Source organism: Plasmodium cynomolgi, chromosome 14, assembly GCF_000321355.1.
Source record: "Plasmodium cynomolgi strain B DNA, chromosome 14, whole genome shotgun sequence".
Taxonomy (NCBI): Eukaryota; Apicomplexa; class Aconoidasida; order Haemosporida; family Plasmodiidae; genus Plasmodium; species Plasmodium cynomolgi.
The window spans coordinates 1,534,692-1,547,311 of NC_020407.1; the positions used below are offsets into that span (position 1 = coordinate 1,534,692).

At 39.5% G+C, this 12,620-nt stretch overlaps 3 protein-coding genes across 3 annotated transcripts in view; all 3 read right to left on the minus strand.

The window, feature by feature from the left end:
- Window positions 1-183: 183 nt before the first annotated feature.
- PCYB_144480 (hypothetical protein) lies at window positions 184-3,919 on the minus strand (the record flags this gene model as incomplete). The annotated part of the gene is made up of 4 exons (XM_004224919.1): window positions 184-270; window positions 451-602; window positions 883-3,135; window positions 3,274-3,919. The coding sequence occupies 4 exons, from the start codon at window positions 3,917-3,919 to the stop codon at window positions 184-186; spliced, it is 3,138 nt and encodes a 1,045-aa protein (XP_004224967.1).
- Window positions 3,920-6,607: 2,688 nt separating this feature from the next.
- Window positions 6,608-9,913, minus strand: PCYB_144490 (arginyl-tRNA synthetase; the record flags this gene model as incomplete). The annotated part of the gene is made up of 7 exons (XM_004224920.1): window positions 6,608-6,652; window positions 6,917-7,043; window positions 7,245-7,347; window positions 7,448-7,537; window positions 7,655-7,774; window positions 8,038-9,198; window positions 9,760-9,913. 7 exons carry the CDS (start codon window positions 9,911-9,913, stop codon window positions 6,608-6,610), a joined length of 1,800 nt encoding a protein of 599 aa, XP_004224968.1.
- A 1,131-nt stretch (window positions 9,914-11,044) lies between these two features.
- Window positions 11,045-12,620, minus strand: part of PCYB_144500 (hypothetical protein) — a gene marked incomplete at both ends in the record, with an annotated part of 1,904 nt that continues 328 nt past the window's right edge. The window contains one exon of the mRNA XM_004224921.1: window positions 11,045-12,594. Coding sequence (XP_004224969.1) covers window positions 11,045-12,594 — 1,550 coding nt within the window. The remainder of the gene's footprint in view (window positions 12,595-12,620) is intronic.

A 12,620-nucleotide genomic window follows, 5' to 3' on the forward strand; every position in this document is an offset into this window, starting at 1 on the left:
AAAAAGGAAAAAAAAATCCGGTTGCTGAAATAGCCACGAGGACGTCAGTCTTCATACGAATCTGAAAGGGAACAAAATGAAATGGGACAAAATGAAGAGGAGTTGTGCATACTTTGTGCTGTTTTATGCCGTCGCCTGGGGGGCACGGTAAATATGAAAATTCAAAATGCCAATATTTTCCTTTTACGTACCCCCACGATGCCAATTTTTTTTATTTTCTTGGCCAAAATCCAACTTCGTTACAAAATCAAGTGTGCTCTCCTTGGATAACTAAAAATGGGAAAGAAAATTAGGCAAATTGTACACGCAGTGAAAATTGCAACATTTGGCGCATTTCAGAAAATTAACATGGGAGAAACGCAGAGCCAAAAAAAAAAATGACAAAAGAGTAATCCCAATTTTGCACAAAATAAAAAAGTGCGCAATTTTATTTGTCCCATTTCGTATTACATTATTTTTCAGCAGCTTGATCGAATTTGCAACGATGGTAAGGTACTGGTTGAGCCTCTTCTGGTTTTCCAACTTTCTCAAAAGGTTGTCTCTATTGTCGATGATGTTGTAGTGCGACATCAGCTCCTTGTCATCAATTGGGACCAGGACACCTGGGTGTGTGGGGAAAAATAAGGAGGACGGAATTCGTTGTAAGCGTGGCCCTATTTGTGCAAATCCGCACAGTGGCTGAGTATACAGAACGCACACAACATATGTGTACGCGCTTAAAAGGAGGGAAAAGGGGTGCCCCGCGAATATCGATAGGCCGCTGCTGTGCGCACGGGGGGGGCGCTATTCTGTCAACGTGTCGTCACGTCTCCGCTTAACCGCTTAACCGCTTAACCGTTTAACCGCTTAACCGTTTAACCGCTTAACCACTTAACCACTTACCGTTCACCTCCCGGTTGAGCAATTTGCTCTGGATATATTTCTCCAGCGTGCTCTCGCAGTCAATCGAGTAGTCCAGGACATTGGCCAGATGCTTATTTTTGGGAAGGATGTTGTTCAGAAAATGGGCATAAATCTTAGTTGCGAAGGGCACGGATATGAGCATTTTGATAGCCCAGAACTGTAGCTTGACCTCCTCCTGTATGAGTTCCTTCGACTTTGACTTTTTGTTAATTTTTATGTCAGTTAGGGACAACTGATGGTTTCTATATGCCAAATTCTGTTTTACATTTTTGGTAATTATAGACATGGTGGGTTTAACACCACTAGGCGTGAGGAAGTTATCTTCAAACAGTTTGCAGCCATCGAAAATTTCTTCGATGATTTCGAAATGTACAGCATAGGTTTGCTCAAAAACAATGTCTTTCATTTCGCTGGCACAACTAATGGCTCTTTCTTTGCAGAAATTATGCAAGGCCTGATTCAATTCGTCCAGGAACTTGGGATTTGTGCTTAACAGATATATATTTTCATCCATGTAATTATTTTTAATTTTTCTATTAATTTCTCCCAAGCCTGCTTTGAATACTCTATTTAATGCTACGGCAGCTGAGCAGCTAGCTAATTTGGTGAGATGTAAAATATTTCCACTTATATTGGCTTGAAGCAGATCAACAACTAATGGTTTCCAGTCACTCTGATCAACGATGTTGTGAATACTCCTCATCATTTGTAGCAGCACTTCATCTGAGAAATCTTTTTCTGGTTCGATTTTTGCAATATTGTATTTGAGCCATTTACAAATATATGTGATGGCTAGCTGATTCAGGATTTTCAAATCGGTGTGTGGTCCTGCAATTCTTTTAAGTATATCATCATCATTTTCTTTCATTTCTTCGTTTTCTTCATTTTCCTCATTTTCTTTATTTTCATCAATTACGTAATCCATGTAGAGGTCGTTAATTTTTATGGATATTACTTCATCATTTTTCGACAAATTTCTGATAAGCACATCTTTAATTTTGCTATTGTTGTTAAACACTTTAATAATTTCTGCTTTGTCGAATCCAACCCATCCATCATCCCTTATCATTTTGTACCAAACTTGTAATCCATTCAAAAAGGAAGGATCGCCATTCAGCGTTTCGACTGCCTTGATAACTGTTAATCGGTCTTTCTCAACGGACTTTATTTGCACTTGCTCTTCCGTGTTACTATTTCTGAAGTAAAAACTGACTAATATATTTTTACTTTTCGCGTCTGTGGGTGTATTTTGGACAACGCCAAACATGCTGCTTTCTTCTTTGGCCAGAATGAATCTCACAGGCTGCCCTTCCACGAGAGCAGGTACATTATTGTCAAAGTTTTTTTTTTCCATATCGTTTAGCGTGTCGTACGTGTCCGCCCTCTTAATAATGTTATTATTATTGCTATTACTGTTGTGCAGGTCGTTATTCAAGATATTATTAATGTCGTAGTTACTCTCCGACGAAATGGACTTATTTAAATCATTTTCATTTGCATATTTGTACAAATATTCATTTAAGTAGTTAAGAAAGTTTTCGTCATACAATCCCTGCTTTTCAAATAACTCCACCGCTAGTTCATTTCCGTCTTTTAAATTTTCCATTAAAGTTCCACCATATTTTTTTAAAAAGTCTTCCCCATTATTTGGCAAATTTAAAATGGGGTAATTTCCTGTCAACAAATTCGATACGATATTAACCAATTCTCGTATGTACAATTTTACTTGCTCTCTTATGCTTAATATATTTCCTTTGTTGTATAGCTCTTCTAATTTTTTATTATAAAATTCCATCTTGGATTTTTTTTTTTCTAGCTTCACTTCTACCTTACGTAACTGCTGTATTAGGATGTTCATAAATTTGCTATTCACTTCTTGTTTGAATTTCTCCACATCGAAACAGTCCAGTAACTCCTTCTTAATGGAGTCATTACAATCGTTTTCAAATTTGTTCAGCAGCAAGTCTAGCACATTTTTCCTTCCATTCAGTATCTTGGAGTACATCGAAATTCTGTTGGTTAGAAAGTCATTTTTTTCCTTCTGCTCTATCGGTATGGAAAACAGTTCCAATAAGTAGAGTGATAGAATATTATCATTATGGTCCATGATTCCTCTTTTCTTCACCCTGTCGTACAGCTCCGTCAGCGTTTTTATTGTGCTCAATTCATTGTTCAGAAATTCCAGGGCTCTCGTCCCCACGACGATGCACTGTTTGTTTTGCAGACCGAGACCTGTAGCGTTGGCAGAGGGGGGGAGTTACAGAGTGTAAGCGCGTCGCACTATGTATGCAAAAGGAGCACATTAAACATATGAGTAACGCGTAGTCGGCACACCCTCGCGTCACGTATGCCATTCGCACGACAACTTACCCATGGGCTTGGGTTTCATGAAAAACTCCCTCAAATGGTAGGGCCAGTTAGCCGGATCGTCCGACGCCTTCTTCACCAAAATGTAAATATCGTTCGGGAAGTTCTGCACATAATTACGGACAATTTTGCGCGTCAACTCTGACCCCGCTTTGGAATCGTCCTTTATTCCGGGCAAATCGACGAAGGTAGCGTAAATGCCACCTGGGATGGAAATTTCCACTTCTAGCTCTTTAGGAATAATGGACTCACTCAAGTTAACCATAATGGCTTTCATTTTCTCATGCAAATCGTCAATGCTTACTTTCTTCTTATTCAAATAGCATTCTATTTTATTCGTGTCACTAGGCTTTAGTATGATGACAATTGGCTGTTTGGTTCCTGTGTCTGAACTTGTATATCCCATGGGTCCTCCCATAATAAAATCTAAAAGCGTCGTCTTCCCCATGGACTGCTGGCCAAATACCACCAAACGAGGCAATTCATTATGGATGTTACAGATCTTAAATATTTGCAGGGCATACAAGTACAACGCATTCGCGTTTGTTGTGTCCTTCATTTTATCATAGAAAACTTCCACCAACTCCAACTTCTCTCGACTGATTGAGTTCAAGTCGAAAATCTTGTCCCCTCCATTTCCGTACTCCATCTTTTTTGACAACAAATGAATGAACAGAGGGGGGCAGCTGATGGGGCACCAAAAAAAGGAGGGTACTGCGCTCTACCCAGAGGTGAAAGCAGCAAAATGGGGGTGTTCCTTATGGGTGAAAAAGGTACATACGACGCACGTGCACAAACATACAGGAAATCGTTAACGTTGCGGCTAATGAGTTATGTGCGCGTATGCGTCCCCAGCTGCCGCTATAAAGGCCAACTTTGAAAGGGCAGTGCAACGGGGGTGTATGTCCTCAAAAGGGGTGTATGTCCACAAAGGGCGTGTATATCCGCAAACTGGACAACCACGGTCTAGGCAACCACATACACATGAGCTCCCTTTTGCCGTTACTTCAAAATGGTGTTAAAAATTTATTTAAAATTCGAGCGAATAAATCAATATATAACAAAAAATAACTCGTGGGAGGGCATGTCGGCTAAACTTCCCAGCACATGACAATATTGCGCCCTACGGACATGGTTTAGAAACTATTCTGAAAAGTTGTGCCCCATGGGCAAACGGAAAAATGACGGGTCTACCGTTCTACTGATCTGCTGGTCTACTGCAAGCAGGTTCCACCGCTGCGCCAGTACGCCCACGCCGTACAACTGCGCAAACGCAGCGAGGGGGAATCTATATAATGGAACTAAATTAAAATGAGCAGTAGGAAAATACTAATCTTCGCAACGTGCGACTTCTTCCTATGCGACACGTCCTCCTTTGCGCGTTGAAATGGGCGGGGGATGCCTCAGAAAATGACCGCAGAATGAACGCGACATGAGCGTTGTTTGTGCGCCAAACGAACGTTATACTAAACGCGCACTGACATAGAATATGGTAACATGCAATGGCAGTAATCTTTGAAAGTAAAAAAATATGTACGGACAAAATTGCAAATTATTTTTCATCACTGTAAATATGTTTAAAATTTCGCCGCGCCGCGCATTACTCATAAATGGTAGGTTTAAAAAGCGCATGAACGTTTCCTCCCCTTTATCATAGCATAGCGCAGCATAGCAGGTATGTACAAAAACATACATAATTGTACACCTATAATATATTTACGAAACCGCGTGAGCGCATAATGCAGCGCATGTAATGTTAAGCGTACCGTTTTTTTTTTTTGCCGCACGCACTCTGCATATTTTTACTGCCGCAGCATATTACAATATGAACATATCACGGAAGGGTACATCAGAAATAAGCTTTTTTAACCTTATTTTTTGAGAAAAAAATTAAACTATTTTTCACTATTTCACGCACTGCAATGAAAGAAGGTTTACAGTTTTTTCCTATAAATTGTAAGAAAAAAATTACCCATAGGCAGCAACAAAATGGGAGGAATGATATAGCCATGGTGGCAAAAATAACTTTTCGAATTTGCTAACTTTTGTTTTTTGTTTTTTTAACATTCAGAGAAAAAATAGAAAAGCGCTATTTCACGAACATTTAAACGGTTTTAAAAATGCATCTATTTTTAAAAAGTACTTTATGGCAAGCGATAAAATGATGAAATTATGGCAGGAAGAAGCGCCCTACAAAAAAATGTCTTTTAAAAAATGCAAGAAGATGCTTTTATCTGCTAGATGCAAATTACGTTATGTTCTCAATTGACGAAGAAAGCACTGGACTTCTTCTTCTTCCTCATCTTCTTCCTCATCTTCCTCTTCTTCCGGGCAATATTTTCTGAAATATGCGAAAAGTGTTCCCCTGCTTGTATGTACGCCATGTCGCAGATAAAGGGAGCATCCACTTGTTTAACTTTATTATGTCTACGGGTGTACATTTACGTGCCTGTTCGCGAAGGGTCGCGGTCAAGGCGTGTTCACAACGCAACCATGGAGCACACAACGTATAGCGTACGTCCGAATGACATGCCCCTCTGTGGGCAGTAAAACACAAATGGGCTAAACATACATTGGTGATACGATTTGTGCCTCTGATTAACCGTATTTCATAATTATTGAACCCAGCCTGGGACCTTTTCGTGGCAATTTCTTTTCCACTCCAAGTGTCAAGCCCCACCAAAGCAAATTAAAGGGCTAATCCTCCCTTAAGGTGTCTTCTGAAAATTCATCAAGGGATGTTCAAACTTTTATAAAAACGTTTTAAAAAGAGCGTTATTTTTAAAGTCCTTTACTGTTTACAATAATGTTACTATTACAAAAAAAATAAAAAAAAGTTAATATAATACAACACTCATATGTACAAAATGGACTTCACATTGAATTGTCCATTCTACAAACATACATTTTCATAAAGTTTATTTTATTTTATTTATTTATATGTATATATATATTTTTTTTTTTCTTCTTTCTCTCTCTCTACTTTGTGATGTTTTAATTTCTCCTTTTGTACGTGTGCAAAATTTTCTTTTCTCATTCCCACTGCGTGAAGAATTTGTGGGAAATAAAAAGAAGGCGTGACCAACAGGATGGGTATATCACCATTTGGTAAAAATAGCAATTTCATTTTTGCTTAATTGAAAAAAAAAATTCATATTCTACAGTTTAGCAATAAAAAATTGTAATGTACAGTTAGGGGGGTAAAAATGTGTTACGCAAATTCTGTTAACACAATCGGGAGATACTGATCCGTCGCTCGTATGGTTGAAGGAGCATGAAATCCTTGTTCATTTGTTATTCCCAGCTTGGTTCTAAATTATGTTCTTTGTTTTTTCTCTCACAATTTTTCTATGGCATTCAGGCCTAGGAGTTTCAGACAAATCTGAACGTCGTAAGAAAGGGAATGCACATTAGTGAGGGGTTGAGCATTACAACACATGCATAACACACGTTAACTAAACACACATGATGGTATGCGCGTTGGCACACCCACAGTTGGCAATATGCCTATCTGCAATGCGAAGAGATGCACGCACCGCGCAACGGTCGACCCTGCTGTGTGTTTCTGTAAAAAGAGGGCTCTTCAAACAGATACACACACAGATGTGCACATCTGAGCGCGTGTAAGCTTCCTTTTCGCATTTACCTGTAATAATGACTTTGCTATGGCACACAGAATTAGTCTCGTTTTCTCGTTTTCGCTGTTTAAAACTTTGCAGTTTTCGTAGAACGCCGTGAATATGGTCGTTAACTCGTAGGTGTACTCAGCCAATCTACGTGAATTAGGGGGAGGGATGGGCACATACATATAAATAACGTGAAGTTACTCAAAATGAGTGGAGAAGCATGCAATCATCCTATAGCGGTGTTCACATCTGTGCAGTACTCATAACACATATATGTGCCTTCTTTTTTTTTTCCCCCCTCAAATGTGGGGCAGCATTTTACGCTCTTTCTTTCATTTCAACGTTTACTTGTGAATTAGCATATTTTTTAAAATAAAATAAAAGACGTCGGGGAATTTTAAAATGTGCAATCCTAGGTTTACTTCGTACGGGCTAACTAGGTTCAGCTCGTCTGCCAAAGAGTGGGGAAAAAAAAAAAGTTTTTTTAAAAAAGGCACTCAAACAACCATCGATCAATGCAGTCCCATTCGTTTACTATGCAAGGCGCACACCTTTCGACAGTTCGTCCATATCTACGCTGCACTTTCTAAAAATGGAGCACATCCTTGAGTAGGCGTATATAATGTACAGTCCCGTGTTTCCTGCAGTGTAGGAATAGAGTCAAAATGTGGCAAAAATGTTCACAAAAAAAAAAAAACATGCGGAGAGGTGGAGGGTACTCATCGGGTGCATAATTCGCTTTTTCCCCTCGCGTATACCTTTCACATTCAGCATATTATCATACGAAAACTTGTAGTCCGAGTTTCTGTGCTGCTTGATGTCGAAATACTTGATGGCACTCACACACAGCTGTTCGCTCAACTGATCTATGTCTATTCCTTCAGGGGGGGGGGGTCAACAAACAAGAGGAATAATTTAACGAAAAATAAATATACATTAATGTGTGCTATACTCGCAGGGCCACTTTTGCATCCCGTTCAATGCCATCATACAATGCATCATGGTGAACGGAAAAAAGAAGAGGGGCAAGTAAATCGGAATTCTGTGTTGGGCGCATCCAGCACAGGCAAACGAGGAGCGTTTAGCGTGACACTAATTTCACCACGCTCTCCGTTCTATTAAGGCTCTTTTCTGTTCGCACCTTTAAAGTAGCTCTTTTCCTCTTCGCTCTTCAACTGAATCCTCTCGAGAAGGTCCTTCTTGGCTCGCTCAGTTCCCTCGTTGATGAGATTAATGAGCTTTATGGTGGTGCCACTTCTCGTTTTGAATTTTTTATTATCTGCATTTAGGACAAGACCGAAGCCAACGTGAACTAACTTGGTTTTTTCACTTGTCCATTTTGCCTTCTTGGCTAGGTCAAATATAGTTTCGAAATGGGATAATTGTCCATTATCCGTAACATAAATAATACAATCGGAATTTAATTTTTTTAATCTATAATGAAGAGCAGCAACATCTGTAGAATCGTAGCCAAACCCACCATTCGATTTTTGTAAAAATAATGGGACATTAAATTTTTCCGACTGATAACAGATAGCATCCCCAACATTTGTCAATAACTGTTCATCCTTTAACATTTGCAAAACTGATGAAATCATACTGATGTAGTATGATTCTCCAACATACTCTAAATTGATATCTAATATTTTATAAAGTTTGTCGAATTCTTTTTTGCTACTTTCGCATAATTTTTTCCAAATAAATACGCAATCTTCATCATTATTTTGCAATTTGATGGCATAATTTTTTGCGTTTTTTTCGAATTCTTTATCTGCGTCGTACATTTTTTTAGCCTCTTGGTACAAACTCGTCAAATTGGTTAAATCTGGCATGTTTTCCTTGTAATTCGGATAATTGGAGAATATATAATTTATAATCATTCCAAACTGTGTGCCCCAATCCCCAACATGATTAACCCTAAGAGTTTCTACATTTAGGAACTCAAAAATTTTACATATGCTATCTCCTAATATGGTTGATCTTAAATGTCCGACATGCATTTCTTTGGCAATATTTGGGGAAGAGAAATCGACTAACACTTTTTTGTAGTCTCCATCATTTACACCCTTCACTTCATTTATATTCACGCTTATTTCAATTTTATTATTTTTATACAATTTTAGTAGCGACTTTTCTATGTACTCCTTAGACAATTTGACAGTTATGAAACCCTGCGGCGATGATTTAATTTCCTCGAAAAAATTCTCGCTGATGTTTTCTATTATCATCTGTGAGAGCTTCTGCGCACTTTCCACGTTTAGTTCCTTTCCATGATTTTTGAAAATGTTGATGGCGTTGTTACCTGAGGGGGATTGGGGAGCGGAAAATGGGGGCGAAGCAGTGATAATAGCGGCCTTCCATTGTTCTTTACGGAAGTGCGCGTCTCAACATGGGCCACATCCGCACATGCACATTTCGACATGCTGACATTTCAACATGAAGCCATCCCAGCATGAAGCCATCCAACATGAAGCCATTTCAACATGAAGACATCCCAACATGAAGGCATCCCAACATGAAGGCATCCAAAAATGAAGCCACTCCAACATGCAGCCATCCTAACACTTCTGTTCCCATTTCGTCGCCTCCAAACTGCTCTGAAACGATGGCCAGCTTCACAAATGTATCGCGTCATCCGCCCTGTGGCATCCACAAAACGTTTTCTTCACTTGGGGGTGCGCTAAATGCATGCACAGAATGCGCGAAATGCGTCCCCCAATTGAAGAATTGAAAAGGAGACGGGAGCACAAACGGAACGGAGAAGCAACCATCCAGCGTAACGCCACTCCCCCATTTGACAGTGCACACGAGAAAAGGCGCAATCACACACACGTAGACGGTCGCATAACTCTATGTGATATACGCGCATATGTGATGCACGCGTTTGCTCTCTTACATTGGAAGTGGCCGAATTTCGCGTTGGCGTAGGTAACCACGACTTCTTCGCTAATTGAGGGGAAGCATTTCTGGATGGAGTGCTGAAACACCTGTTTGATCTTCTTTATTAAGCAATCCATTTTGCCAATAAAAGAAACGTGCGTACTCAATCGACTGTTTCGAAAACGAATAAATACACTTTACGTCCAAATGCAAACAAAGACGAATTTAACATAAACGTATATGCAGGGGTACACGTAAGATTAGCAATTTGATATTGCGGCAAACCTACTTACGTACATGTTCACTTTGCGTTTACATGCATTGGGGGGTTGGGGGCAGGAATGTTCGAACGAACGGAACAGAAAAAAGAAAAGGAAAAAAAAAGTTAAAAAAATGTGGAAAAAAAGGAAAAAAAAACTTGAAAAAATGTGAAAAAAAGGAAAAAAAAAGTTAAAAAAATGTGAAAAAAAAGGAAAAAAAAAGTTAAAAAAATATGAAAAAAAAGGAAAAAAAATGGAATTAAAGATAAACATAAATCACAAACTTGCGCGTTAAAAAATAACATTGACGAAGATGCTGTTCGGGAAAAACATAATAAACACTGCATTGAAAAAATATTTAAAAAAAACATTTTTCTCATAAATCACAAAATAAGCTTCATTTTACAGAAAAATGCACATGTTGGAAGGGGTTCTACGCAAACAAATTCACACCCTCATGTGGTTTAAACGGGATGTACATAAATCGGTTGCTATGCTTCACATCACGTAGCAACGTTTTTTTTTTTTTCATATGTAACTTGCACCCGAGATGTGCAGCTAAAACCACAAAGTATGCAAACGGGTGGCTGTTTCTCGCTTCTGCCTTTGTGTATAAAATGTTTTGTAACGAAATGTGGTCATTTGGTGTCGCGGCGTTCGGTCCACAAACGGGGTCTTCTGCTTGAACCCCCACAAAAATGTGCACAATTTTACGTATATACATATATGAACATATATGCCCATATTTGTACCTGCTTAACCGCGACGCAACCGACTTGTTCCCCCCGGGCGCCTCCCCTTTGTGGTGCATAGAACGGCGGACCACATAATGCGTCAAGGCAGCATTGGTGTGAAAGCTCCATAGGGGAATTAAAAATATGTGCTTATGCATGCACCGATATGTACATGTATATGGCGAAGCGTTCGATGCGCAAGCGGGAAAGCGGACTTGCCTGCCCCTATTTAGCTGCCCTGTTAAACTGCCCTATTTTTAGCTACCCATTTTAGCTATCCCTTTTTCCTGAGCTTCAATATTGTAAACATAATATTTTCCAAGTCCTCATAATTGTCATCCTCCAGATCGTCGTTCACACTTTTCTTATCGGGTGCACTCGAATTCGCCGCGTTACAATTTTCGCGCCCCCCATCCGCAACTTCAGCATCCATTTGGGTCGGGGTCGTGTCATGATTTGCCTCTCCCTCGCTATCGCTTTGCATGACCGCAGTGGCCATTTTACTCACTACAGACACGTGGTTGTCGGGACTGCCAACAGGCATACGATCCGCATGCACGCGCGTCGCTCTATCCGTACAACCATCTTGTTTTTCTTCCCCGCTCCAAAATAACTCGTCCCGTTTGCTATATTTATCTTCGGAGCTTTCTTCCGCATGATCATCGCTTCTCACCGTAGGGAAGCTTCTCATTTTTGACAAATCGTCATACAAGAATGATGGAACATTCCCAATTGGGTTTTTCTCCTGAGTGGCACCTTGATACATGTCCCTTTCTGTGCGAACGCTGATTAAACTGTTTGCTTTATCGACAAAATTACTTGGGGTATGTACATCCTTATACTCTTCCTCGCATTTTTTATGATACCTTTCAATTTCTTCAAAGCGTGCTTCTCCATGTGGGACAATTTTAACATCGCTAAGGTCGGCAGCACTGGGGGAGCTATTTATGAGGCAATTCAGTTCATCAAGGCAGTTATCATTATTTTGTATTTTGCTCTGTCCATGTAAGTACAGATTTGAATCTTTTGCCTTAAAAAGTGGCATTTCATTTTTGATTGTTTTTTCCTGCCATGTGAATTTATCCCTGTAGTCGGTCAAATTTGTTAACCCTCTTTTTTCACCTAGCATAGTTCTGTTTGCGTCTTCATGCGGAACGGTTTTGTCGTGAGACATCTGTGAAACTGTCATTTTACTGCTGCGATTCACCCCTTCTGGATGGTCACTCTGGAGATTGATCCTACGACTGGATGGAAAGTTGCCTGTCGTGAATCCCCCAATTTTGTCTCCCCACTGAGTATTAGACCCCGCATCAATAACATTACAGCAATTTGAGGAGTAACCCATTTGATGATTTTCCACACCATGGGGGACACAATTTGTTCTTCCCCCAATTGGTAAGCTCGTATTATCCTCTTTCAGCACCGCCATGTCTTGTTGAATGATGGGGTGCCTTCCTTTTACTTCTTCATCAGGGACACTACACCCATTAAAATTTTCCCCCAAAATATGTACGCCATACTTCTTGGTTATTTTGCCGATGATGTCATTTTTTGTTCTCAACTCATGTTCGTATTTAGTGAGTGTACTTTCGTTTTCGTCATTTTGTAGTTTTATTTTTTCTATGATTTTTTTTAAATTTATATTTTCCTTGGTCAAATGGGTAATTATATTTAAATATTTATTCAAAATAAATTTTGCATTCACCTTTTCATTAGTGTCATAATCAACTATTATTTCTTTATTTATCAACTTGTGCACTTGGTTGTGTATCTTGCTGTCATTTTTTCGCCTCTCCTGAGCTCGTTCTTGGAGCTTCTTTCGTACTGTGACGCTTGTATTTTTGTTTTTA